Here is a 25,382-nt window from a genome sequence, read left to right as displayed (position 1 = left end):
ATTAGGCTGCCGTATTGGCTCCGCCCCCACTTCGGCAGGTGCACTAGAGGTGGGCCCCTCTGTCTTTGGGGGTACTGGGAAAACCGCCCTTGCCGCGCCCCCCCTTAATCCGGCCCTGCAGTGGCATTTGAACAATTCTCATTTGGTATTAAGGGTCCTATTGTGTGCCACGAAAATTCTCCAAATCCTTACACTGCCCATATGACACAATGTAGAATTTATCTATGAATTCATGTTGTTTATGTGAAATTGTGACCCTACCATCTACATGTCACAGCACATTTTTTTCTTGTCTTCAACTATATAGTTATGGTGAGTCTGTGCACAATGTAGCCTGTTGCTTTTGTTGTTGTAGCCCAACCACTCCAAGGACCAACATTTTGCGCATTCAGAGATGCTCTTCTGATACACTACCATACATTCATAATGAACCCCGAGAACCAGAACACAGATATTCACCTAAAACAGCTGCCTTTTCCTTAAAGCTTTTTATGCTTACTGGTACTCGGATGCTGCCAGTGTGAGTAATAAGGGATTCATCACAGATAGATATTTATTGATAGAGAAAGCAGAACATCAGGTCTAATAAATCATACCTGACAGTGCGAGGAGAAATCTGACTAAAGTGCCGTCCGCAAGGTCCGTAAGCCTGACCTTTTAGAGAAGTCGTGGGGATGAGCAGTATTGCCGAGGACATAGAAATTGAGGATGCCACCGTGGAATTGCAAGAGGATGAGGGGAATAAGGGTCTCATTCAGACCCGCTCGCAAGCACCTATGCGCGTGCACAAGCCCGGAGCGAGAGAGAAATTCTCTAACTCCGGGGCTCACTACAAAAGGGGTGGCTGTCGATGGTGACGACAGCTCGCACCATTTTGTAGGCGGGGTGGGGGGGTGGCTGGCCAAACAGAGGTGTTCCCGATGGAATAATAGAGCCAAAAGCTCACTGGGGCTTGCTGTAGATGAGACCCTACCACAAGGATCTTGTCGCAAGCCCCGATGGTCGCGATGGTCTTGACCATCGCGACCATCAACCTGGCTGCTTGCTAAAGCTGTGGGTGATCACTCACAGCCTAGCGAGTGGCCAGGAGGCCGGCTCTGAACATAGAAGCGGCTGCCCTCATGCAGAGCGAGCACTCGCATTTTGCAAGCAGCTCTGAATGAGGTCCTATATGTGCAGCTGACACTGGCACTAATGAGGATGTGGAGGATGAGGATCTTGTTTGTACAAGTCAGGCACCAGTGGAAGCAGCTCTTGGCCAGGATAAGAAGGCCATTGCCATGCCCGGGCATAAACCAACAAATCCACATCTTTTGTGTGGAATTATTTTTACTCAAATCCTGACAACATTTGTCAAGCCACTTGTAGCCGTTGTGGAACCACAGTAAATAGAGGTAGGGATGTTAAGCATCGAGGAACCTCCACACTATTAGGTAATCTGCAGCGAGCTCATGACAAGTGTTTGATAATATCAGAAACTACTGCTAAAAAAATAACAACATGCAGTCCAGCATTAGCTAGATGCAGTCCAGCATCTACTAAATCCCAGCACCTGCAATCTCCACCGACAACACCTTCATCCTCAGTATCCTCAGGAATGATCAGTGGTAGTCCAGCATCCAATTTGTTAATGCTAAATCATGGTGACATCTCCAATTTCCAGGACACTTCAGAAGAAACTGAATCTTTGAGCGCTAGGCCTGCTGCTGCTGCTGCTTGGGGTGGATCTTCATCCCAGAAGTGGACCAAGAAGACTACTAGGAGTAAACAATTGACTATTAAACAATCCTTTGCAAGGGGAAGCAAATATGACAGCTCTCACCCTGTCGCACAGCGGATCACTGACGCCATGACGGCTATGCTAGTATTAGATCTGCATCCAATATCCGCAATTAACACAGTTAATTGAGGTCCTGTGTACCCGGTACCAAATTCCATCTCGGTTTCATTTTACCTGAAAAGCCATTCCTCGGCTGTACCAGGACGTTAAACAGAACCTAATTATTGGCCTGCAAAATGCCATTTTACCCACTGTCCACTTAACCACATATATGTGGACAAGCGGTAGTGGGCAAACTAAAGATCACATGACTGTGCCAGCCCATTGGGTGGGTGAATTGCCATCAACGGATTCAATAAGAGGCATACCACTGACAACCTCTTAGAAAAACTAAGAGATGTCATAGAAACATGGCTTACCCCACTTGGGCTCTCCTCAGGATTTGTGATTTCTGACAACGCTACAAATATTACAGCTGGGTGAATTCCATAAAATCCCCTGTTTTGCTCACACAATCAACTTAGTGGTGCAGGGTTTTTAAAAAATGACAGGGGCGTGCAGGAGATGCTGTCTGTGGCCCGAAAATTTTTTGGGACATTTTCGGCATTCAGCAACAGAGTGCAGGAGATTGCAGCACCTGCAAGAGCATTTTAATTTGCCCTGCCATCAAGTGAACCAAGAGGTGGTAACGAGGTGGAACTCCACCCTTTATATGCTTCAGCGGATGGAGGAACAGCAAAAAGCCATTCATAGCTATACAACAAGCCATGACATTGGGAGAGGAGGGGGAATGTACCTTAGCCCAGCGCAGTGGAGAGTACTTTCTGTCTTGTGCAAGGTGCCAAACCATTTGAAGTTGCCACATGTGAAGTGAGTGCTGACACTGCTTGCTTGAGGAAGGTGATTCCCCTAATTAGGCTTTTGGAAAATCAACTGGAGAAATTGAAGGAGGAGATTAAACCAAGTGATTCCACAAAGTATGCTGGACTAATAGATCAAGTCCTTTATTCGCTTCGCCAGGATCCACGGGTGGCCAAGATCTTGAAATCTGATCATTATATTTTGGCAACCATGCTTGATCCTAGGTTTAAGTCATATGCTGTGTCTTTCTTTACAACTGACCCAGATCTTAAAAGATCCAAAGTGCTCCTGGTGAGCAAGTTGGAAGCTGAAGTGACACATGGCACTACGATGACGTCTCCTCCTTCGGTTTCTCCAACAGCAGCCAGAAAAAAATATACCTTTCCCAAAAGACCCAGCGGTGATGCGGATAAGTCAAGTCAACATTTTGACATTTTATTGGGTCTAAATGAATTGCCAAAAACCAGTGACACCGCTACTGTAACTCCATCTAATACGATTACCATCCAAAGAATGGTGGAGGATTATTTTCAGGACACCATACAAGTAGACATGTCACAGAGTCCCTTCGAATATTGGAAAAAAAAAAGGCATTTTGGAGACCCTTGTATAAACTGGCTTTGCATTACTTAAGCTGCTAACCCTCCAGTGTGTACTCGGCGAGAGTTTTCAGTACAGCCAGGAACTTTGTGAGAAAACGACGTAGGAGGTTACTTCCACAAAATGTAGAAAAAATTATGTTCATTAAAATGAACTGGAAATTTTATGAGGAAAACCTTTCCGCCAATCACATACACCAGAATACAGAGTATAGATACTTCTATAATGGTGGATTCCAGCGGGGATGAATTAATATTGTGTGAAGAATCGGATGATGTACACACTGATGAGGGTGAGGATGGCAATGATGGCGACATCTTGCCACTGTATCGCTGTTGCCTTTAGCTGATTGGTAGCTTTTTTTGTGGGGGCCCAAACAAACCAAGCACTTCAGCCACAAAGTGACAATCCCTGTCACTGAAATGCTTGGTTTGTGTGCATGTCCTTTTTAATATCCGAAGTTAATAGTCTTGATAGAAGCGCTTGTAATTTTTACTAGAATGTGTGGTCATGTAGTGGGCTAAAGTTATGTGTTATGCAGTATCAATCTTTTGTATTTAATATTAATAGGTGGACCAGCAATGTTTAAAAAATAAACAATACTCTTGATACATAAAACACAGGCAATAATTTTTATAGCGCTTTCTGTGACATGGTAAATGTTTAAAATGTTCCCCGTGACTGGTGTTGCGATAGGTTCATAATTGGCAGTGTGTGAAACACTTGCCCTACCTTTCCCTAATAGCGGTCTTCTTCCATCAGCAGTTTCTGCCTCTTATAGCCACTGGTGCAGGATCAGTCAGCTGTATTCAGTCTCCGTCTGCCCCCGATTATACTTCAGCCCGCCGGGACAGCGTCCTCGCCTCGGTTTTGTATGGAGAGCCGCTTCTTTTATCCCTGTGGGAGTGCTATGATTGGCTGATTTGTTCTGTCAGTTAAACAGCTTATATATCCCACTTTGCCAGAGTCTATAGCGCATGCGCAGTTCACCAGGAAAATGGCCGCTGCAGCCATTTTCCAGGTGTTTTTACAGGGCAGACACCGGCTCCGACGTGGGACTCCAGAGAGGTAAGTATAATATGGGTGCAGGGTGCACGGCAATAGAACAATCTATATACATTGTAATTGTGCTTTATGCTATGCTTTTTGTTTTTTTTGCATCAACTGCTAAAAGACTGCACACCCTGCACCCATTATAAATATGCCCCTGTGTACAATGTACATAGTAATGTGTGTACAGTTAGGTGCATAAGTATTGGGACATTGACAGAATTTTCATATTTTGGCCTCTATTCACCACCACAATGGCTTTGAAATGAAACAAACAAGATGTGCTTTAACTGCAGACTTTCAGATTTAATTTGAGGGTAATTAGATCCAAATCAGGTGAACGGTGTAGGAATTACAATGGTTTCCATATGTGCCTCCCACTTTTTAAGGGGCCAAAAGTAATGGGACTATCAACTCAAAAGCTATTTCATGGACAGGTGTGGGCTATTCCCTCAGTACTTCATTATCAATTAAGCAGGTAAAAGGCCTGGGGTTGATTCTAGGTCTGACATTTGCATTTGGAATCAGTTGCTGTCGACTCTCAATATGAGATCCAAAGAGCTGTCACTATCAGTGAAGCAAGCCATCATTAGGCTGAAAAATCAAAACAAACCCATCAGAGAGATAGCAAAAATATTAGGTGTGGCCAAATCAACTGTTTGGAACATTCTTAAAAAGAAAGAACGCACCGAAGAGCTCAGCAACACCAAAAGACCCGGCAGACCATGGAAAACAACTGTGGTGGATGACAGAAGAATTATTTCCCTGGTGAAGAAAAACCCCTTCACAACAGTTGGCCAAATCAAGAACACTCTCCAGGAGGTAGGTGTATATGTGTCAAAGTCAACAATCAAGAGAAGACTTCACAAGAGTGAATATAGAGGGTTCACCACAAGATTTAAACCATTGGTGATCCTCAAAAACAGAAAGACCAGATTAGAGTTTGCCAGACAACATCTAAAAAAGCCATTACAGTTCTGGAACAACATCCTATGGACAGATGAGACAAAGATCAACTTGTACCAGAGTGATGGGAAGAGAAGAGTATGGAGAAGGAAAGGAACTGCTCATGATCCAAAACATACCACCTCATCAGTGAAGCATGGTGGTGGTAGTGTCATGGCATGGGCATGTATGGCTGCCAATGGAACTGGTTCCTTTGTATTTATTGATGATGTGACTGCTGACAAAAGCAGCAGAATGAATTCTGAAGTGTTTCGGGCAATATTATATGCTCATATTCAGTCAAATGCTTCAGAACTCATTTGACGGTGCTTCACAGTGCAGATGGACAATGACCCGAAGCATACTGCAAAAGCAATCAAAGAGTTTTTTAATGGCCAAGTCAATCCCCTGACCTGAATCCGATTGAGCATGCATTTCACTTGATGAAGACAAAACTGAAGGGAAAATGCCCCAAGAACAAGCAGGAACTGAAGACATTTGCAGTAGAGGTCTGGCAGAGCATCACCAGGGATGAAACCCAGCATCTGGTGATGTCTATGCGTTCCAGATTTCAGGCTGTAATTGCCTGCAAAGGATTTGCATCAAAGTATTAAAAAGTGAAAGTTAGATTTAGGATTGTTTAGTTTGTCCCATTACTTTTGGCCCCTTAAAAAGTCGGAGGCACATATAGAAACCACTGTAATTCCTACACCGTTCACCTGATTTGGATGTAATTACCCTCAAATTAAATCTGAAAGTCTGCAGTTAAAGCACATCTTGTTTGTTTCATTTCAAAGCCATTGTGGTGGTGATTAGAAGCCAAAATATGAAAATTCTGTCAATGTCCCAATATTTATGCACCTGACTGTATATGTTAAGTCCATCATAGATAAAATAAACACCGCACATTACGCACAGTTGAGCTGCTAACATGACGCTCAGTAGTGAATGCACAATATCCTGCATGCGAACGCTGTTTATTAGCTGCATGCGTGCACATCTGCCCCAAATCAGATAAACCTAACTAGCGTCTTTTCCCATATCCCTAATACTTACATAATGCACACTTACACAAAAGGTTCCATAGCTATAAAGTAAAAGATCCAAGTTTTATTCATTTATTACAAATGCTGTGAAATAAAGACTATTTTGGTATCTAAGGTGTAATACATGATAAGTAAGCCGTGTTTGATATTATACTGATCCGCACTTTATCCACAGCTTTCCGGTATCAACGGTGTGAAGATCGGAACATGCGTTCGCAACTTATGGACCGTAAAGACATAAAGAACCAAAATGTATTTTTGTGAAACCAACAGCCTAGATTTGCATGCAGGGGAAATAGAGGAGGCAACAGGCTGTTAGAGGCTGGACTGTTGCCATTTGAACCAACCTGTTAAATGCCCTGTAACAAATGCACCCGCACTGGGAACCAATGGGATCAGCAACAAACTCCTCTATTGTGTTGTCTATTTCTGGGGGGGGGGTATAAATATGTGTGCTCTGACTCTGGGTTTCTAGTCTTCTTGCTGAATGCTGATTGATGGAGGTTTCATGCTGATGCCGGGATCTGGTCCAGAGCGCATGCATATGTATAACTGTACTTGGGTCTGTATAATTTCTTTGCGCTAAATTGTACTTAGATCATAGCGTGTAACTGACTGTACTTTTACTTGAATAATACTTTGTGTTTTGGAACTACAGGTTCAAGGTCTGGAGTCTTTATTTACTGTATGACTGCGTACGCAAAATAGCGTCATCCTTAGAGGTTTATAGGAAGGATATTAGAAGGTATAGGCAGGAGTGTATAGACGTTCAAATCCAGAATCCTTAATACATACACACACATATATATATATATACTGTATATATGAGAGATATATGCATATGAGCACAGTGGCCATCAGACCCACTCCCCTCCCCGCAGCCCACCCTTCTGCATACACTAACAGTGGCCATCAGGCACAAACACCCCCCGCAGCCCCCCCATAAACCAACAGTGGCCATCAGATCAACCCCCGCAACCCGCACAGGCAGCCGCCGTCCGATCCTCCCCCCAGCCCTCTATTCCACATCGCAGGCTGCCCCTACCTTCTCATGCAGTGTGAGCGGCTCAGCATACGGCCGGCCACCGCTCCACGATCCCTATGTGGCCAGCAGCAGCAGCCTGCCTTCATAACACAGCACTTGCTAAGATCGGGAGGGAGGCTGATGCTGCTGCTGGCCGGACATGCTGGACCACGGAGCGGTAGGGAATAACTAAATTTGGGAGTGAATAACACTACAGAGCCGTGCATGCGCAGAGGAGGGAAACAAATATATCGCATCTGCCGAGTGAGCTTGCCGGGACAGACTGTCTGTGCTTCGCCTGTCCCAGGAGCAAAATCCATATAAATATGGAGATAAAAAAATTGCGATAGAAAGTGATAGTTAAGTATAGCGAAATTTATGTTTATGAAATCTCCCCCTAAGTCACCTGTGCTCCACCATGGATATCTCTAAAATCTGAACTGTTGGGGAGCCTTGAGGACTGCGTTTGGGAACCTCTGCACTATACTATGTGAATGATATATCAATCCGATCCGATATATATTGGACATTGGGCCTGATTCAGAGCCGCTCATAAGCGGCCGCTCGTTCGCTCCGAGCGATGTTTGCCCAACTGCGCATGCGTACGGATCGTTATACGCATGCGCGAACCAGTCAGTGCGGTCAAAATTCATGTGCTCGCAAAATAGCGAATGCCTGATAATTTGCGTGACAGAATGAGGCGTATGTGGGTGGTAACAGGGGAAGGTACTTGAAAACGGGGAGAGGAGATCCGAACGCAGGCGTGCTTAAAGGTCAAAACGGGCGTTTTATGGGTGTGCATAATTAAAACAGCGGCGTCATTGACCACGTCACTGGGTTATTTTATAGCCAGAACTGCTCGCAAAATTGTGGTAGCAAAAACCAACCACAAGAATAGCGAGGCGTTCATACGCTGGTCGATGTACTCGATTAATCTAATAAATAGCGGACATGACGTAGGATGCGAGCGGCCAGGGGGCGTAGTTTTCCAAAAAACGACCGCAAGTTTTGTTCGCTCGTTCAGACATAGAGGCGTGAACAGACCGCAAAGAGCGAACGGTTCATTTGAATAGCCACCCCTATTTTCTGAACGAGCGAGCGCAAATAGCGTCCGGCTCTGAATCAGGCCCATAGATTGGTGATTTAAGCTGGGTATACAATGTAGCAGAAACATTCTCAAGCAAGGAGGCTCATCTCTTCTTGCCTCTTAAACTCCAATTACCCAATAAAAGCATACCCGCACAGGAGTATTCAGCAGAGCAATCGGCAGTAACTGCAGCAGTGTATAAACCAGCATCATTGGCAAACGCAGGATTTCTAGAGGGGGGCTTCCAAATGCTTGATTTTAGAGTGAGTGTGGCCAGTCCATGAAGAGGGCATAATTACCACTTACTAAGCTTTAATGTGTGTCATACCAAGTGTATTGTGTGTCATAATTCCAGCATATACAGGACCAGAGATCACAGTAAGCCTTTAAATGCGGAAGTAGGGCCATCTTGTCTGAGCTGAATGTTTTTATTTTAGATGTGGGCACCATTCCAGGGCATGGGAGCAAGTCTGGGAGTCTGGGGGAGAAGTAGAAGAACCTAGCACTGCCCTGGACATATATGTAAATATTGGTCTCTATAGCAGTGCATCCCTAACAGTGCATGTTTTCCAAATCCCCTAATTGGTGAACAGGTTATTTATTACTGGCTGATACATGTTAAAAGATCCACAGGTGGTGCTGTTTATTTAATTTATGATACTGAGAAGAACATGCAGCGCTAGTAAAATTTCATTATATTACTATTTCTATTGTGGTCATGGTGTGGGCTGGGGAGGGGGGTTTCCAGGCACACAGAAACCCCCCCTGCCTTTGCCTATGAGCATCCCAGTCACTAAGCGGTTAAGATGCATAAATGGCACACTGCATATGAGTCACTGACTGTGATCTAATATCTGCCACCAACTATAATTCTACTGTCACAGTCACTTAGATCACATTACTTCCCCATTTCGACTAGGTTTAAAAGTACAGTCATGTGACCCATGACACAGCGCTCGGCACACCGCTGTCTGCATGGTTACCGTCTCCTGCTTTCTTGACTATTCTGCGGCATCTGAACCTCCTACTTCTACCTCATGCCAGCCTGTCTACTAGAATGAATGACCTGCATGCATGCTGAGGACAGCAAAGTCCAAATCCCCTTGTTTGGGCCCCTAGAAAAACCACCAGCATGTTAGATTCCCCACTTCTGTTCAGAGTGAGATTCAAGATCCATTAAATCCCTGAGGTTCTGTGATACTAACAGTGCACGTTTTCAAGGTGTCCTCAGGAATAATTAGTAATGCCTATAGAACCTTGTGTTAGCTGGAACACAGATGTATTAATTGACTAGGTGATATGGAAAACATGCACTGTTAAGGATGCTTGAAGACTGAGTTTGAGAAACACTAACTTATACCCCATTTACATTAAATTCCCGGGTTCAGCCTTGGTCACTGAAAACAGGTTTCAAGCCATGTCACAGCAGTTTGAAACACGTATACACCGCAGGCTGGACCCGGGTTATTGCCGGGCCTTCTTCTCTGCTGGAGATCAGAGTTGACATCATCTCCAGGCGCTGAGGAGCCGGCTCTCTGTTGGGTGTCAACAGGACCTGGATCATTGACTGCAGGGTTACACGGGTTATTCCCGTGTGTGTTCACCCCTGCTCGCTACCTGGGTTGGATTGCTGGGTCACTCAACCAGAGAATCCAACCTTGGCCCCTTTTACCCAGAGCCACGACCCAGGTTGATACGGCAATAAGAACACACAAATGCATAAGCACCTGTGTTAAGGTGCATACACACACAACAATTTTTTGAACGATTATCGTTAAACGATATCGTTTAACGATAATCGTTTGAAAAAATCGTTCACTTTCTGAGTCAAACGATGAACGATTATTGTTCATGCGTGTTCACATTTGTAGTTTGTAGTTCAGTCAGACTTGTCAACTCAACGATTTTCATTAAGTTAATATGCAAAAATCGTTTGTAGTTCATAAAAATCGTTCATTACATTTAAATGAACATAGTAAATGAACAACTTTAGTAAACGATTTTAGTTCATTTTTTTCAAGGTAGAAAATCATTTACTAAAATCGTTCATTAACTCAATCGTTGTGTGTGTATGCAGTTTTACAGTTTAGGCGCATAACTACCATGCGTGCAGGGGTTCGGTTGCTATGGGGCCAGCAGCACCTCCAGGGCCCGCGTACCCCTGCACCCAGCTTACCTCGGTGGCATTACAAGAAGAGAAGCCACTGATGATCTCTGCAGCAAATGGCATTTTAGTCACAAGCACACTGCAGCCTGTCACTAGGAAGCAGTTTGATGCACAGTTCATCAGCACTGTTGGCCCCCCTTCCTCTGATACATCTCTCACTAAGGGGCCTATTCATCATACCTAAAAATTCTCTGGTGGTAATTAGGCTTAGAACTCGCATGGAGCCCTACCTAATTACCGGAGGATTCATCTTTCCTCCTCTCCATATCTACCTATTTCGAAAAGCTGCCAATTTTGCGATTACAGCTTTTCAGGAAATAGATAGTTATCCCTCTCTACACTTCCTTACCGTAGCTGGACTCAGTGCTGCGCATGCGCCGTTACATCTGTAATACCAGTGCATGCACAGCACTGCCTACAGATGCGACAATTGTGTGTCCGCATACTTCCCCCCCATCCCCGCACTTACCTGCCGGCTGCAGCACCTCCGGCACCGTCCTGCTGTTCTGAGACGTGTTCTCCCAGCAGCACACAGTACAGTTTAGAAAAAAACAACTTTTTTTTTTTTTTTTCTAAACTTTGTGTTCTGCTGGGAGAACACGTCTCAGAACAGCCATTGGAGCCTGAGGACGTACCAGAGCACCGGAGGACCTCACCAGCTGGAAGCAGGTAAGTGTTACCTGCTATTCGCCACCACACAGTGGCGAATAGTAACTCCATCAAAACCATAATTCCCATATTCATTTATGGGGAGTGTGGAAATTAACGCAGGGGGTCTTAGCAAGGAGATATCAGTGATATCTCCTGTGTTAAGTCTCTTCATGAATACTAAAATAACATTAATAAGGGAAATGTCCTTAAGCACGTTATTTTAGTGTTGATGAATAGGCCCCTAAGAGAAGCTGGAAAGAGACGCGGATTCCCAAAACACGGCCATGCCTCCTCTCAGCAGGGGGGGGAGGGAGCGATGGGGGGACATAGACCTATGGGGCCCCTTGGAAATTTTGATATGGGGCCCCATACCTCTGGTTATGCCCCTGTTACAATTTTATTACAAGTTTTAATACACAGCACTAACAAATTATTAACAAACTGTCCACAAAATTTAGATATTATTAAATGATCCTAGATAGGCTGCACAGGTGGGTGACATGCACAAATTTGTATACACCAAATCTAACACCTTTAAAAACAAATTACACCCATCTACCTTCTTTGCAAATGGCAAGTAGGTAAATATGAATGAAATGCATGGAAACAATGTAATATGTGTATGTATTGTGCTAATATTTTTTTTTTTTTGTTTTACTTCAGGTATTATTATTATCCTTTATTTATATGGCGCCACAAGGGTTCCGCAGCGCCTTACAAAGTACAGAAACAAATGAGCACACAAGACAACAGTTATTAACAGTACAGACAATGCAGGAGAAGTACATGATTTATATACAATGCTGCATAACACCTAAATAAGCAGCAGGGTGTCAGTAAGCAGTTTTAGGTGCCATTGTAAATGAAAGTAAAAGTTAGGCAAGAAGAAGCACGTGAGGAAAGAGGGCCCTGCTCGCGAGAGCTTACATTCTGAGGGGAGGGTCAGACAAACAGGGGTGACACAGATGGGCTAGATAGTGAGGAAGGAGCATAGAGTAGTGAGTTAGGATGAGCGCTGGAAAGCATCGAGGAAGAAATGGGTCTTGAGGGCCCATTTGAAGATTAAGAGCTAGGAAGCCAAGTGATGGAGGAATTTTGCAGGAGCAGTGGTGTCAGAGGGGTAAATCCAGGGTTTGGTGATGGCAAGGAGAATCAAGACATTGCAGATGAAGTGCTCCTGAACAGAGACCAGTTTATTATAGACAAAACTGACTTTTCAGAGGGAACAGGAGAGAGGGACAGAGTTAAGAGGCGAGAGGAGAATGAGATTATTAGGGTTGATGTAGTGTGGAGGTGATATTGATCTAGAGAAGGGGGATAAGGAGTGTGGGGTTATGTGGCTGGCTTCTGAATGAGGAAGGGTGACAGCAGGTGGTGGGTAAGGTGGAGGTTTAGTGTGGTGTGGGGGGGGGAAAGGATAGGTAACTTGGAGAAAAGAGGGTACAGGGTATAGTGGTGGTGCAGCAGGACCATGGTAGAAGAGAAGTGAATAATACTGGAGTTGTGGGAGATGCAGTTGAGAGACTTATATGTGATGAAGAGAGACAGAGGAGGGGAAGGAGGGGGAGAATGTAGAGAGGACTATGGATGGAGAAAAGAAGGGGAAAACTGGTGGTAGAGGAGAAAATAATGTAGCAGCTGAGTGAGGGAGGAGTAGAAGAAAAGAGACATCGTGTAGATGAGGCAGTTGGGGGGGAAAGTCAGTAGTAGTAATGAGTGTGAGATGAGGGAGCAGTACAGGTCAAAGGTCAAAATCAGATAAAAGAAAGAGCAGTGCTGGAAGATGTAAAGGCACAACTACAATAGTATATTATAACCAAAAAAAGCAATATAGAGCTGTTAAAGTAGCAACACTTGAGAATTAGTATAAAGTATGATTATATAAAAAAATAAACAAACAATGGTAGATACTACAGTGGTATAAAGATAAACTGACAGTGGTACTGGAATGATTTAAACAATGCAGAGAAGAAACACAAACATACAAGAATTAAATGTTCAGTAAGCAGGTAGTTGCTTGCAATGCTGAAGCAGGGTATTGGCAAAAGGTGTGTCCAGGTTATAATGATAGCTGGTGGCTGAGTAGCAGGGTTTCCAGAAGCTCAGAAGATCCTTTGCTTTTTTTTTCCATGTTATAGTTCTTTTAAAATGTCGTCCTCCTGCTTAACTCCTTACTAACTCTTTAGCTGCATACACACACAACGATTTTTTTAATGAACGATTTTAGTAAACGATTTTTTCCCTTGAAAAATTTTACTAAAATCGTTTACTAAAGTTGTTCATTTACTAAATGTCATGAACGATTTTTATGAACTACAAACGATTTTTGCATATTCCCTTAATGAAAATCGTTGAGTTGACAAGTCTGACTGAACTACAAACGACAAACTACAAACGTGAACGCGCATGAACGATAATCGTTCATCGTTTGACTCAGAAAGTGAACAATTTTTGCAAACGATTATCATTAAATGATATCGTTTAACGATAATCATTAAAAAAATCGTGTGTGTATGCAGCTTTTAAGTTAAGCTGTACATGTAGTCCCACTTAGAAAAAAACCCACCTAGCAGCCTTGTAGAAGCCTGAAGCCTTGTAACCTACTGATTATATAGTTAAGCATAACATGTGTAGTCACTGATTACACCCACCCCCAATACCCTCACCCACACCAGATAAGGTGCATACACACACGATTTTTTTTAACGATTATCGTTAAACGATATCGTTTAAAAAAATCGTTCACTTTCTGAGTCAAACGATGAACGATTATTGTTCATTCGTGTTCACGTTTGTAGTTTAGTCAGACTTGTCAACTCAACGATTTTCATTAAGTTAATATGTAAAAATCGTTTGTAGTTCATAAAAATCGTTCATTACATTAAATGAACATAGTAAATGAACAACTTTAGTAAACGATTTTAGTTCATTTTTTCAAGGTAGAAAATCGTTTACTAAAATCGTTCATTAACTCAATCGTTGTGTGTGTATGCAGATATACAAGTCATAAAATTCTAATACAAACAAGCAGAGCCAAAACAGCATCCCATGAAGCTAGGAGATAAGATCTGACTATATAATTACATTTTAAGTTACTTTGGAGTTTACAGATATTAATTAAAGACAATGGCCCTCATTCAGAGCCACTCGCTAGCGGCAGTACGCTCGTTCCGAGCGATGTTCGCACATCTGCGCATGCGTACGGTTTTTAGTACGCATGCGCGAACCAGTCAGTGCGGCCGAAAATCGTTGGTACGCAATATAGCGAGGGCCTGCTATTTTGAGTGACAGAATGAGGCGTATGTGGGTGGTAACAGGGGAAGGTGCTTGAAAACGGGGAGTGGAGATCCGAACACAGGCGTGCTTAAAGGTCAAAACGGGCGTTTTAAGGGAGTGCATAATTAATACAGCAGCGTCATTGACCACGTCACTTGGTTTTTTTTAACTCAGAACTGCTCGCAAAATAGCGGTTGAAAACACCAACCACAAGAATAGCGAGCAGTTCATACGCTGTACGATGTACTCGATTAATCTAATAAATAGCGGACATGACGTATGGTGCGTGCGGCCAGGGGGCGTTTTTATCAAATAAACGAGCGTATGTTTTGCTCGCTCGTTCAGACTTAGAGGTGGGAACAGACTGCAATTTGCGAACGGATCATTTGAATAGCCACCCCTTGTTTTTGAACGAACGACCACAAATAGCGAACGGCTCTGAATCAGGCCCAATATACCTAGCAAATCAGTGAATTCCAGACAGCATTGGTATTTCTATAATAGATGCCTGGTGCAAATATATGATTACCTAGCAAATCAGTGAATTCCAGACAGCAATGGTATTTCTATAATCCAGTGGTTCTCAAACTCGGTCCTCGGGACCCCACACAGGTCACGTTTTGCAGGTCACCCAACAGGGGCACAGGTGTAGTCATTACTCACATATTCATTTGACACATTTTAAAAGATCCACAGGTGGAGCTGATTATTTACTTTGTGATTCTGTGAGGAGACCTGGAAAACATGCACTGTTTGGGGCGCTGGGGACAGAGTTTGAGAACCTGTGCTATAATAGATGCCTGGTGGTATAAGAAAATGATTTAGAAAGATATATTCACCGCAATTCCATCTACTTCATCTATCTACTCTAAGCTGGCCTTCTGGCACAGTGGCGTCACTAGGGGGTGCAGGCAGCACCGGGTGACACCTTGGATGATGTCACCGAGCAGCGCTTCAGCGGTGATGGATGATGCCCGCATCATCCACTGTGTTGGGAAAGGCTGAAGGCCGCCCAGCAGTTCCTGGAGCATGATGAAAACGGGCGTGACACATGGACACACCTCCAAAACCTCACATTCGCCAGGAGTCCCTAATTGCCGAACTGGGTGTCACCACCCATAGTAATGCCTCTGTTGTGGCATACAGTAAATTGCTAGAGTAGGTATTACAAGTACCAGAGCTTAAACTAAAAGCTAACTTACTACAGGTTGAGTCTCCCATATCCAAAATGCTTGGGACCAGGGGTATTTTGGAATATTTGCATATCATAATGAAATATCTTGGGAATGGGACCCCAATATACACACAGCATGCATTTATGTGTTATATACACCTTATACGTACAGCCTGCAGGTAATTTTATACAATATTTTTAATAATTTGTGCCTTAGACAAAGTTTGTGTACATTGAACCATAAAAAATCAAAAGGTTTCATTATCTCAGTCATGTCAAAATTATTCCGTATTTCGGAGTATTTGGATATGGGAGACTCAACCTGTATATATAAATATATAAAGATTTACAGATGTACATGAATGTGACCCCTTGCAATATTAGTACCAATGGGTAGAACTAACAGCATTAGATCCTTGATACAGTGATCGCCTAGCAACACTGTAGAAATGAGAGGCATTCTGGATCTATATTATAAACACATTTGTGGGTTTGATTAAACATTTTATTCTAATGAATTTTGAGCTTATGTATGCTATGTAATAGATTTTAAGTTTATTTTGTGTATTAAATGTATTAAAGTCAATTGAAACATGTAGATGATCAGGTAGTTCAGAAAGTTAACCACTTAACTGACGATTTTTTACCGGCAAAATCAGTCAGAAATTTTTTTTTTTTTATGTAATATAGTTTAAAAAGTGTTTTTACAAATCTATTTAAATATTTCATTAAAAAAATGATGCCTAGGGGGTGTTTCGTACCAACCCATATCCATAGGCCCCCATCACTAGTGTATTTTTTATTATTAATTTTTAAGCCCACTCCCCCCCCCTTTCCCTGCACCCACATGCAGTGCAGTGGAGCCTTTGTCATAGGGATGGCCATCGGTGGGTTAACCATCGATGTTTACCATGAATGGTGTGAATCAATCATGATGAAACCATTGATGGTTTCACCATCAATGGCCATACCTACTTTGTCAGGGGAGACAGATGATCAGTCCCCCCTACTAAGGAAGGCTTTCCCGGTGCTTGCTGCTCTTAGCAGCCGCCGGGTATATGCAAGGGTGTGGGCAGAGCTGGCTTCCACTGGCGAGATTAACACTCAAGAGAAAGGGGACGTGGGTCTACATTCAGCAAACAGCCACGGAGTCCAATCTTGGGTAAAACCATGTACTTGATCATGAAGATAATAAGTAATCTCCTCCTTAGCGACAACATGCCAAATCTGGGACTTATGAGCAAAAAAGAGGGATGGAGAAGTCTTTTTCCAATTTAAAGCAATCAAGGATTTTGCTGCCGCCAGAATGTGTGCAAATAATTTTCTGGAAAATTTACCAATGCCTGGGTGGGTGGGGAGTGGGTAGCACAACAAAAATATCCAAGGGGTCTTTTGGTATCGGAACCTCCAGGGTTTATGAGGCCATGAACCAGGTCCCCGAAGGGGATAATATTCGGACAAGTCCACCATAAATGGATCATAGTACCTCTACAGCCACAACCCCGCCAACAATTGGGTGGGGAGAACGGGAAGATTTTGTCAAGTCTCTCGGGAGTATAATACCAGCGATAATACATTTTGTATGCCATCTCCTTTATTTTAGTTGCAATAGAGCAGTGGTTATCAAACTCGGTCCTCAGGACCCCACATAGGTCATGTTTTCCAGGTCACCCAGCAGGTGCACAGGTGTAGTCATTACTCACTGACACGTTTTTAAAGATCCACAGGTGTAGCTAATTAGTTCACTAGTTATTATGTGAGACCTGCAAAACATGCACTGTTTGGGCTCCTGAGGACAGTGTTTGAGAACCTGTGGAATAGAACTTTTGGCTATCCCCAGTCTCATGTCATCCCAGGCCTCATCGCAGCATAAATATTTGAAATAGTTTTAAACAATGCCAAAAGTAAAAAGTGTAGGTGATCAGAAAGCTCAGTGGATTAGTGCACCTATGCTGTTTTTTTATAAAGTTTCTGTGGGTACTGGCCCTGATTTAGAGCCGGACGCTCTTTCAGAGCGCTCGCTCTGAATCAGGGAGTCTTTTTTTGGAGCTGGCCTCCTGGCCGCTCGCTAAGCTGTGGGTGACCACCCACAGCTTTTGCGAGCGGCCAGGTGATGGTCGTGATCATTGGACTTGCGACGAGACCCTTGTGGTAGGGTCTCGTTCCCGCAAGCCCCAGTGAGCTTCCTGCTCTAATAAAGCAGGAAGCTCAACTACTGACATCACGAGTGATGTCAGTAGGGCTGCCCTCAAACGGCAGCCACCCCGTTTTGCTGCGAGCCCCGGAGCAAGGGATTCCTCGCTCACTCTGAGGCTTGCGCACGCACTGCCTGGCCATTGACCCGCTTGCGAGCGGGTCTGAATCAGGCCCACTGTCCTTTAAGTCTCTCTGTTCTTGATTATACCCAATTCCAAACAGGCACTATCATTTACTCCTAAATTGCATTGTTATCCAAGTGTGAATGACTTTACAGTGAGGCCCTTTTCAGGATCAATGGAATGGTGTTATAGATAAGCACAACGTAAAAATTGAAGGCTGCAGATGTACTTCATGGTCCATTCTTCTACCCGGGCAATGCAGGGTATCCTAGCTAGTGCATAATATGTCTGAGAACAGTAGTAGTCAATTATTCCAATTGACTTGATAGTAAAACCCAAATAAAAAGCCTTAATTTTACTACATTGAATATTGCAGCATAATGTATTCAAATAATGACAAAAGTCCATTGAGTGATTTAAGATAACAGATGGCTCATTGGATCTGTGGGATAGAGTAGATATGCCGTACCTTCAGGGTTGTGTGGTCACTGGTTAGAATTCTATGACGTTTTTACTAATTTGCATTATAGTTTATTGAACTCTTCACTTATGTAATGCAAACTTTGATAGCAGTAAATATTCCAATGGACTTTATAGTGAAACTACATAGCTTTTTTTTTTTTTACTACATTGAATATTGCAGCACAATAGTGTAAAACAATGACTAAAGTCATTTAAGATATATAGATGGTTAAATGTCTTAATGGGTTAGTGCACTTGTACTTTACCTTCATGGTTGCCTGTTCCCTGGTTTGAGTGGGTTAGTGCATGTGTCTTGTTCTTTTCATTTGCAAATTGACTTTTTGGACTCTTCACTTATGTTATGCATGAGAGATATGGTAAGAACTTACCCTTGTTATCCCTCTTTCTTCGAAGTCCATAGGGTCCACAGGGTTGATCTTGGGGGTATAGGTTGGGAACCAAATCCGGGCACCACGCAGTTAAAGCTGTCAGCTCCCAGGATGCACTGGGTCCACTCTCCCTATAACCCGCCCCCAAGCCAGGCACCTCAGTTTGTAAGTAGCCAAAAGAGGAAAGAAGGAGAGAAGACTAAAACACTCAAGAACCATACTCACAGAAGGAGACGGGAAACTGGTGACCAATAACACAGCCCATATGAAGCCAGATGCGTCAGGGCGGGTGCCCTGTGGACCCTATGGACTTCGACGAAAGATAACAAGGGAAAGTATTTACCAAATCTCTCATTTACTTCAGGATCAATAGGGGGTCCACAGGGTTGATCTTGGCGATGTCCCAAAGCAGTCCTTATAAGGGTGGGACGCTCCTGTGATGAGAGGAGAATCCGTCGCCCAAAGGAAGCATCCTGAGAGGATAAGGAATCAAATGCATAGAACCTTAGAAAGGTGTGGACAGAAGACCACGTGGCCACCTTGCAAGGCAGAACAGCCAAGGTGCCACAGCAAGCCGCCCACAGCCCGAGTAGAACAACATCAACAGAAAGGCCTTCCTATGTGTAGGCCCCTGAGATAGACATACGAAACCATCTAGCCAATGTATGTTTATCGGCCAGCCATCCTTTCCTGTGAAATCCATAGACTACAAATAAGGAGTCTGATTTCCTGAAGGAACTTGAACGGACCACATAAATCCAGAGAGGCTGAACCACAGTCAATGAGGCCACCCCAGCTGAGAGGACTGGAGACTGAAATGTCGGTACAATAAGTTCCTGAATAATATGGAACTTAAAAACCAATTTAGGAAGAAACACAGGGCAAGTGCGGCTCACAACAGTCTTGGTGAAATATCCAGAAGAGGGAGCCACATGATACCCGAAAGTGGAGCAATTCCATATCCGAACCATACTGACAGTGCAGAGACCCACACTTTCAGGAAGGCCAGATGGAGGGAGAGACCGAAGCCAGCTGGAAGGAATGCCAGAACTTCTGGAAATCCTAAACACCTGAGGATCGTAGCTACAGGTACGATACCATAAGAATTATGTATGCCACATTCTGTGGTAGATCCCAGCAAAAGCTGGCCTACGTGAACTAAACATCTCGATGATGACACAGCCAGAGAAGCCTTAGGACCACAGTAGGGACACAGTCAAAGACAAACGATCCAGGTCCAGGGAAAGGCAAGGACCCTGTGACAACAGGTCCGCATATTGAGGCAGCAGGAATGGAGTGTCGATGGGGAGACTCCAAAAATCTAAGTACCAGTGACGTCTGGGGCAATCTGGAGCAACCAGCAGGAGAGTACCTCCGTCTCGATTAAACTTCCAAAGACCTCGAGGAAGAAGGGAGACCGGAGGAAACAGGTACACAAAGTGGAAGGTCCACTTCACTGACAATGCGTCACCGAAGGTTGCTTCAGTACCTCTAGTTCTGGACTCGAACACCGGCAGTGTGTGATAGAGTCAGAAGGCCATGAGGACCATCTCTGGGAGGCCCCCTCTGCTCACTAGGAGTTGAAACCTCTCTTGGAGAAGAGACCAGTCCCTGGGATGCACATTGTGATGGCTGAGGAAGTCCGCTTCCCAATGGAGAACTCCCGGAGCAACACTGCAGAGATGGCCGGGAGGAGACCCTTGGACTATGTCAGAATGTGTGACATTCCTGTCATTGTTGCCCAACTATGAGTGTCTCCTCGATGTTAGCATCTGTTGTGATATTGTCGGACTGAACCTTTACAGGTTTACCGTGATGTATGTGTTAGGCCAGAGTGAGGGCCGAAGACAGCATAAAGTTCCAATAAGTTGATTGGCAGGGCGGAATCGACAGACATCCAACTGCCCCGAAAAGAGTGTGGACCGGTCACTGCACCCAAGAGACTGGCGTCCGTCGTAAGGATTACCCTAGATTAGATGGACATAGCCACCCAGATACAGACAGATGCACCTCCGGAGGGAGCATCATCATCTGAACAGTGGTCCGATGGAGAAACCCACTCCATCTGGAGAGGATCAGTTTGTGCAAAGGCCTGGAATGGAACTGAGCATATTCCACCCTACGAAGGTAGACACCCTGGATTCCAGAATCCGCATTAGTGTAATGATACTTGTCGACTGTGGAGACATCCGTGCACTCATAGTTGAAGAGTGGAGATCTTGTCTGACGTCAGAAGGATTCTCCAATTCTGAGAATCCAGCAGGGCTCCCAGATGAATCGTACCCTGTGAGGGATTCAGGGAGGACTTTTTCCCAGTTGATTAACCATTCGTGCTTGTGAAGGAAAGCAATGGTTAACATGAAATGGCTTTAAAGTACTTTGGTGATCCTGCTAAGAGCAGGAGGCCGTCCAGATACTAGAGCAGTCAGATACCCTGAACAGGTGGGCTGTCATAAAAGCCATAAATCTGGTAAACCCCGGTGGGGCTGTGGACAGTCCAAAGAGCAGAGCCCGAAAATTGGAAGTGTTGCTGTGGCCCACGGAGGAAGCAGCTCAGGGTTGCCAGACTACAGGCTTGAAAGGCGCGCTGAGCTGAGGGGAGGAGCCGCTATAACAGGGAAGGCTGCCTCCCCTGGCCGGCTATTAACCCCCGGGACACCAAAAGTAAAAACAAACTTTAAACCCATAAAAATAAAATAAGCTTAGGTGCTGCTAATCAGCCCCCCTGCGCAAATGGTGACCCAACTTGGGGGTGGGGTTATAGGGAGAGTAGACCCAGTGCATCCTGGGAGCTGAAAGCTTTAACTGTTTGGTTCCCAACCTATACCCCCAAGGTCAAACCTGTGGACCCTCTTTGGACCCTGAAGAAAATAAATTTGGCAGCAGTAGCAATACAGTATTCCAATGGGCTTGGCAGTGAAACACCATAGACTGCTTTCTTTTTACTACATTGGATATTGCAGCATAATGGTTAAAACAATGACAAAAGTAAAATTAAGTGTTAGTAGATCAGGTGGCTCAGTGGTTTAGTGCACATGCTTTTCCTTTAGGGTTGTGTGATCACTGGTTAAAATCCTGTGCCAGACTTGTTTTTACAAATTTTTATGTTGGTTAATAGGACTTTACACTTATGAAATGCATAATAGGTTCGACAGCAGTAGTAGTAGTAGAGTTTTCCACTGGACTCTGTAGTGAAACCTCATAGACCCATTTTTTTTTTCTTTTTTTAAACTACATGACTATTGCAACATAATGGGTTAAAACAATGACAGGTTCTTAGAAATTGTAGATGATTGGAATGCTCAGTGGGTTAGTGCTTTTGTTTACTCCTATAGAACTGATAGTGAAACCACAGGCAGCTTTCTTTTTACTATATTGGATATTGCAGGATAACTATTTTTTGTTATATAATTCTTTATTTTGAGTGGCCAAGCATAATAAAAATAAACACAAAAACAAGGGGCAAAAAAAGCCCAATACAGACCAGATTTTAAATACAGTAGTAAACATAATAAATATAACAAAAATACAAGACAGGTGACTAGTGTAAGGAGGGGGGGTGGAGTATAGGGAAGTTAGGGCAAGAGAAGGGGGGGGATAAAACAATATAATAAAAACAAATACACAAAAAGTATCCGAAAATGGAAGGAAACTGCAGCATAGGACGGTGGAAACAGAAAAGTGAAGGAGAACATGCTATTTGTTGCCCATGGGTCCACTCGCGAAATTAACACTCAAGAGAAAGGGGACATGGGTCTACATTCAGCAAGCAGCCAGGGAGTCCAAACTTGGCTAATAACATGTCCTCGATCATGAAGATAATAAGTCCATGGCCACAACATGCCAAATCTGGGACTTAAGAGCAGAGAGTGATGGGGGAGTATTTTTCCAATTTAAAACAATCAAGGATTTTGCTGCCACAAAAATGTGCGAGGCTAATCTTCTGGAAAGTTTTACAATGGCTGGGGGGGGGGTTAGGTTAGCACAACAAAAATATCCAGGGGTCTTTTGGTATCAGAACCTCAGGAGGCCATGAACTAGGTCCCAGAAGGGGACAATATTCAGACAAGTCCACCATACATGGATCATAGTACCTCTGCAGCCACAACCCCACCAACATTTTGCTAAGTCTCTCGGGAGTATAATACCTGTGATAATAAATTTTGTATGCAGTCTCCTTTATTTTAGTTGCAATAGAGCTTTTGGCTATCCCCAGTCTCATAACATCCCAAGCCTCATCGCAGCATAACTATTTAAAACATTGCCAAAAGTAAAAGTAAGTGTAGGTGATCATGATACAGAAAAATGTAAGACAAAATGTAATTGGGTCCTGCTGGCTGGTGTCTACTGTTTAATTTAATAAGCACTATTTCTGCATATTTGTGGTACATTATAAGCATGATATTCAGATAGCCCTATTCTGAGAGCAGGAAACACCATTAAAAAATACAATTTTCTTAGGTATCTGAAAAAAAAAAAATCACTGTTTTATTTTAAGGATAAAAGGAGTCTGAGGAAACACATTAAAGAGATAAAATGCTTGGACTAGGTTGTTAAAGATAATGAGCTCAAATTTGAAAATAACATTTGTGTAATATGTTTTCTGCTGGAACACCATGAGGAGAGTTCCTTTCTTCTTTAGCGACATGGAATCCGAGCTAATGCTTCACCATCTCACCAGTATACTGTCTCCATTTTCCATGGAATAAAACTGCAGGGACTTTAAGTCATTCTCTAGTTCAATCTCCTTTCCTTCCATCTGTTATTGAAAAAAAGTTATCTTATATTACGATATAGGAATAGTAGAAGGTTTCAAATCTGCATCAAAACAGTAACAATTCACTAAGTGGTGTCTCACACATCGTTAAGGCTGCGTACACACCTACAGATATATCTGTCCAATTGATCTGTTTTCCAGTGTTTGGGAGCAAATAGCGATTGTTATTTGCTCCCATACATTACCAGATTTTCTTTCCCACCAGACAGAATGGACAAATAAATGTATAGGTGTGTACGCAGCCACCTGATGAGGCCCCTACCCCTTTAAAATATAAAAAGCCCTCTATTAGTTCCTTAAAAAAAAACTGATCAGTGACTGACAAATTAAGCATGATGGGTAAAAATGTTTTTATAAGGCAATGAAAATGATTAAGAATATATTTATTGACAGTTTAAAGAAATGAATACCTCATATGACTTTAGGTTATTTATCTCACAAGCTTGGTCAATAAAACAAAACAGGGCAGGGCAAAATAGCTTCTGCATTCAGCATTTAAGAGCTCAGTTTGTGTTTCGTATACTAACACTGAAAAAAAAACTATTTTCCAGAGCATATCATTTATTTTTGTAGCAACTCATACCTCTTTTCCACCAAAACCCGGCTCCGACCTGTGTTTTTGGACATGGTTCTAACCCAGGTCAGACCCCATTTACACTGCACCTTCGATCTGGGTTACTCCCAGGTCAGCCCTGTTCACATTGAACCCGGGTCTGCCCTGCTAAACCTATGAGGTCATAAAAAGTGGTAGGTGACTGCTCCACAGCCACCAATCTGCTCATTTTAGGTATGACCCAGGTTGGATAACCCGGGTTGCGCCGTTTACACTGCATCATTACACGGGTCCATCCTGGTAGCTACCTGGGTTGGATTGCCGGCTCACTTGACCCGGGTTATTTTTCAGGGACCCTTTTACACTGAGCTGCGACCCGGGTAGACCTAGCAAAAACCCAGGTTTTTGGTCTGGTGTAAAAGGGATATTTTATTAAGGTGGTTTGCTTCCCCTTTAGGGCTCCTTCGCACTAACATTTCTCCTGTGCTTTAATGACATGCCCAATAATGTAGGGATCATTGATCCCTAGGCTGTGACCCTCAGCTATCTATTTGAACATCCATTTAAAGCTATCTGAAGCATTTATGACTTGGTGCACTTTAATGTGTGCTATAGTGGGAACAGGGGAGGCACGTTCACCCTATAGATATATAATCCCTAGGTCACTGTGCGCTACACAAATGGCAGAGCACCCTGACCACACCATTTGTAAAGCACACGCAACATTCTAGTGTGAAGAAGCCCCAATGCTGCTCCCCAAGTAGTTCTTCACCACTGTTATTTGTTAACTGAAGTCTAGATAACTGTTGCTCGTCTGTATAGTTTGTCATTTGTATACAATACAAATTTTTTTTATTAAAATAAAAACTGTGAATATAACATTCATTACAGGGTGGTTATTACTTACTTTGGAACTTTCATATGACAATTTTAACTCTGAGCCAGGCACTTTAAATAAACGATAGAGCAGTCCTTTTACCTTTTGGACTGTCATAGAATCTGTAAAAAATAAAATATGTAACTATAACTACACAACAAAAATCAGACCAGTTTTTCAGTCCTCAATTAATATAATCAAAAATAGGAATTAGGCACCAATTTGAGAAAAACAAACAACTACAGCATTTCTATTATTATGTACCATTGTTAAATATTTAAAATTAAATCAGCAAGTACTTGTGCTCCCTTGCATTATGTATTATTTACTTGCACTTGCTTTAAT

General features: G+C 43.3%; 1 protein-coding gene across 2 annotated transcripts in view; it reads right to left on the bottom strand.

Annotated features, from left to right (window-relative positions):
- Positions 1–22,258: 22,258 nt before the first annotated feature.
- TBCE (tubulin folding cofactor E) overlaps positions 22,259–25,382 on the bottom strand; it is a 121,673-nt gene continuing 118,549 nt past the window's right edge. For both annotated transcript variants that reach the window (XM_088472506.1, XM_088472507.1), the window contains 2 exons: positions 25,068–25,159; positions 22,259–23,589 (listed from right to left, as the gene is read on the bottom strand). In XM_088472506.1, the coding sequence (XP_088328632.1) occupies positions 23,497–23,589; positions 25,068–25,159 (185 nt within the window). In that variant the 3' untranslated portion in view covers positions 22,259–23,496. The remainder of the gene's footprint in view (positions 23,590–25,067; positions 25,160–25,382) is intronic.

Source organism: Taudactylus pleione, unplaced genomic scaffold, assembly GCF_031769625.1.
Source record: "Taudactylus pleione unplaced genomic scaffold, aTauple2 ptg000125l, whole genome shotgun sequence".
NCBI classification, from domain to species: domain Eukaryota; kingdom Metazoa; phylum Chordata; class Amphibia; order Anura; family Myobatrachidae; genus Taudactylus; species Taudactylus pleione.
Note: the sequence above shows the minus strand (reverse complement) of the source record. Positions and strands in the feature narration are given on the sequence as shown.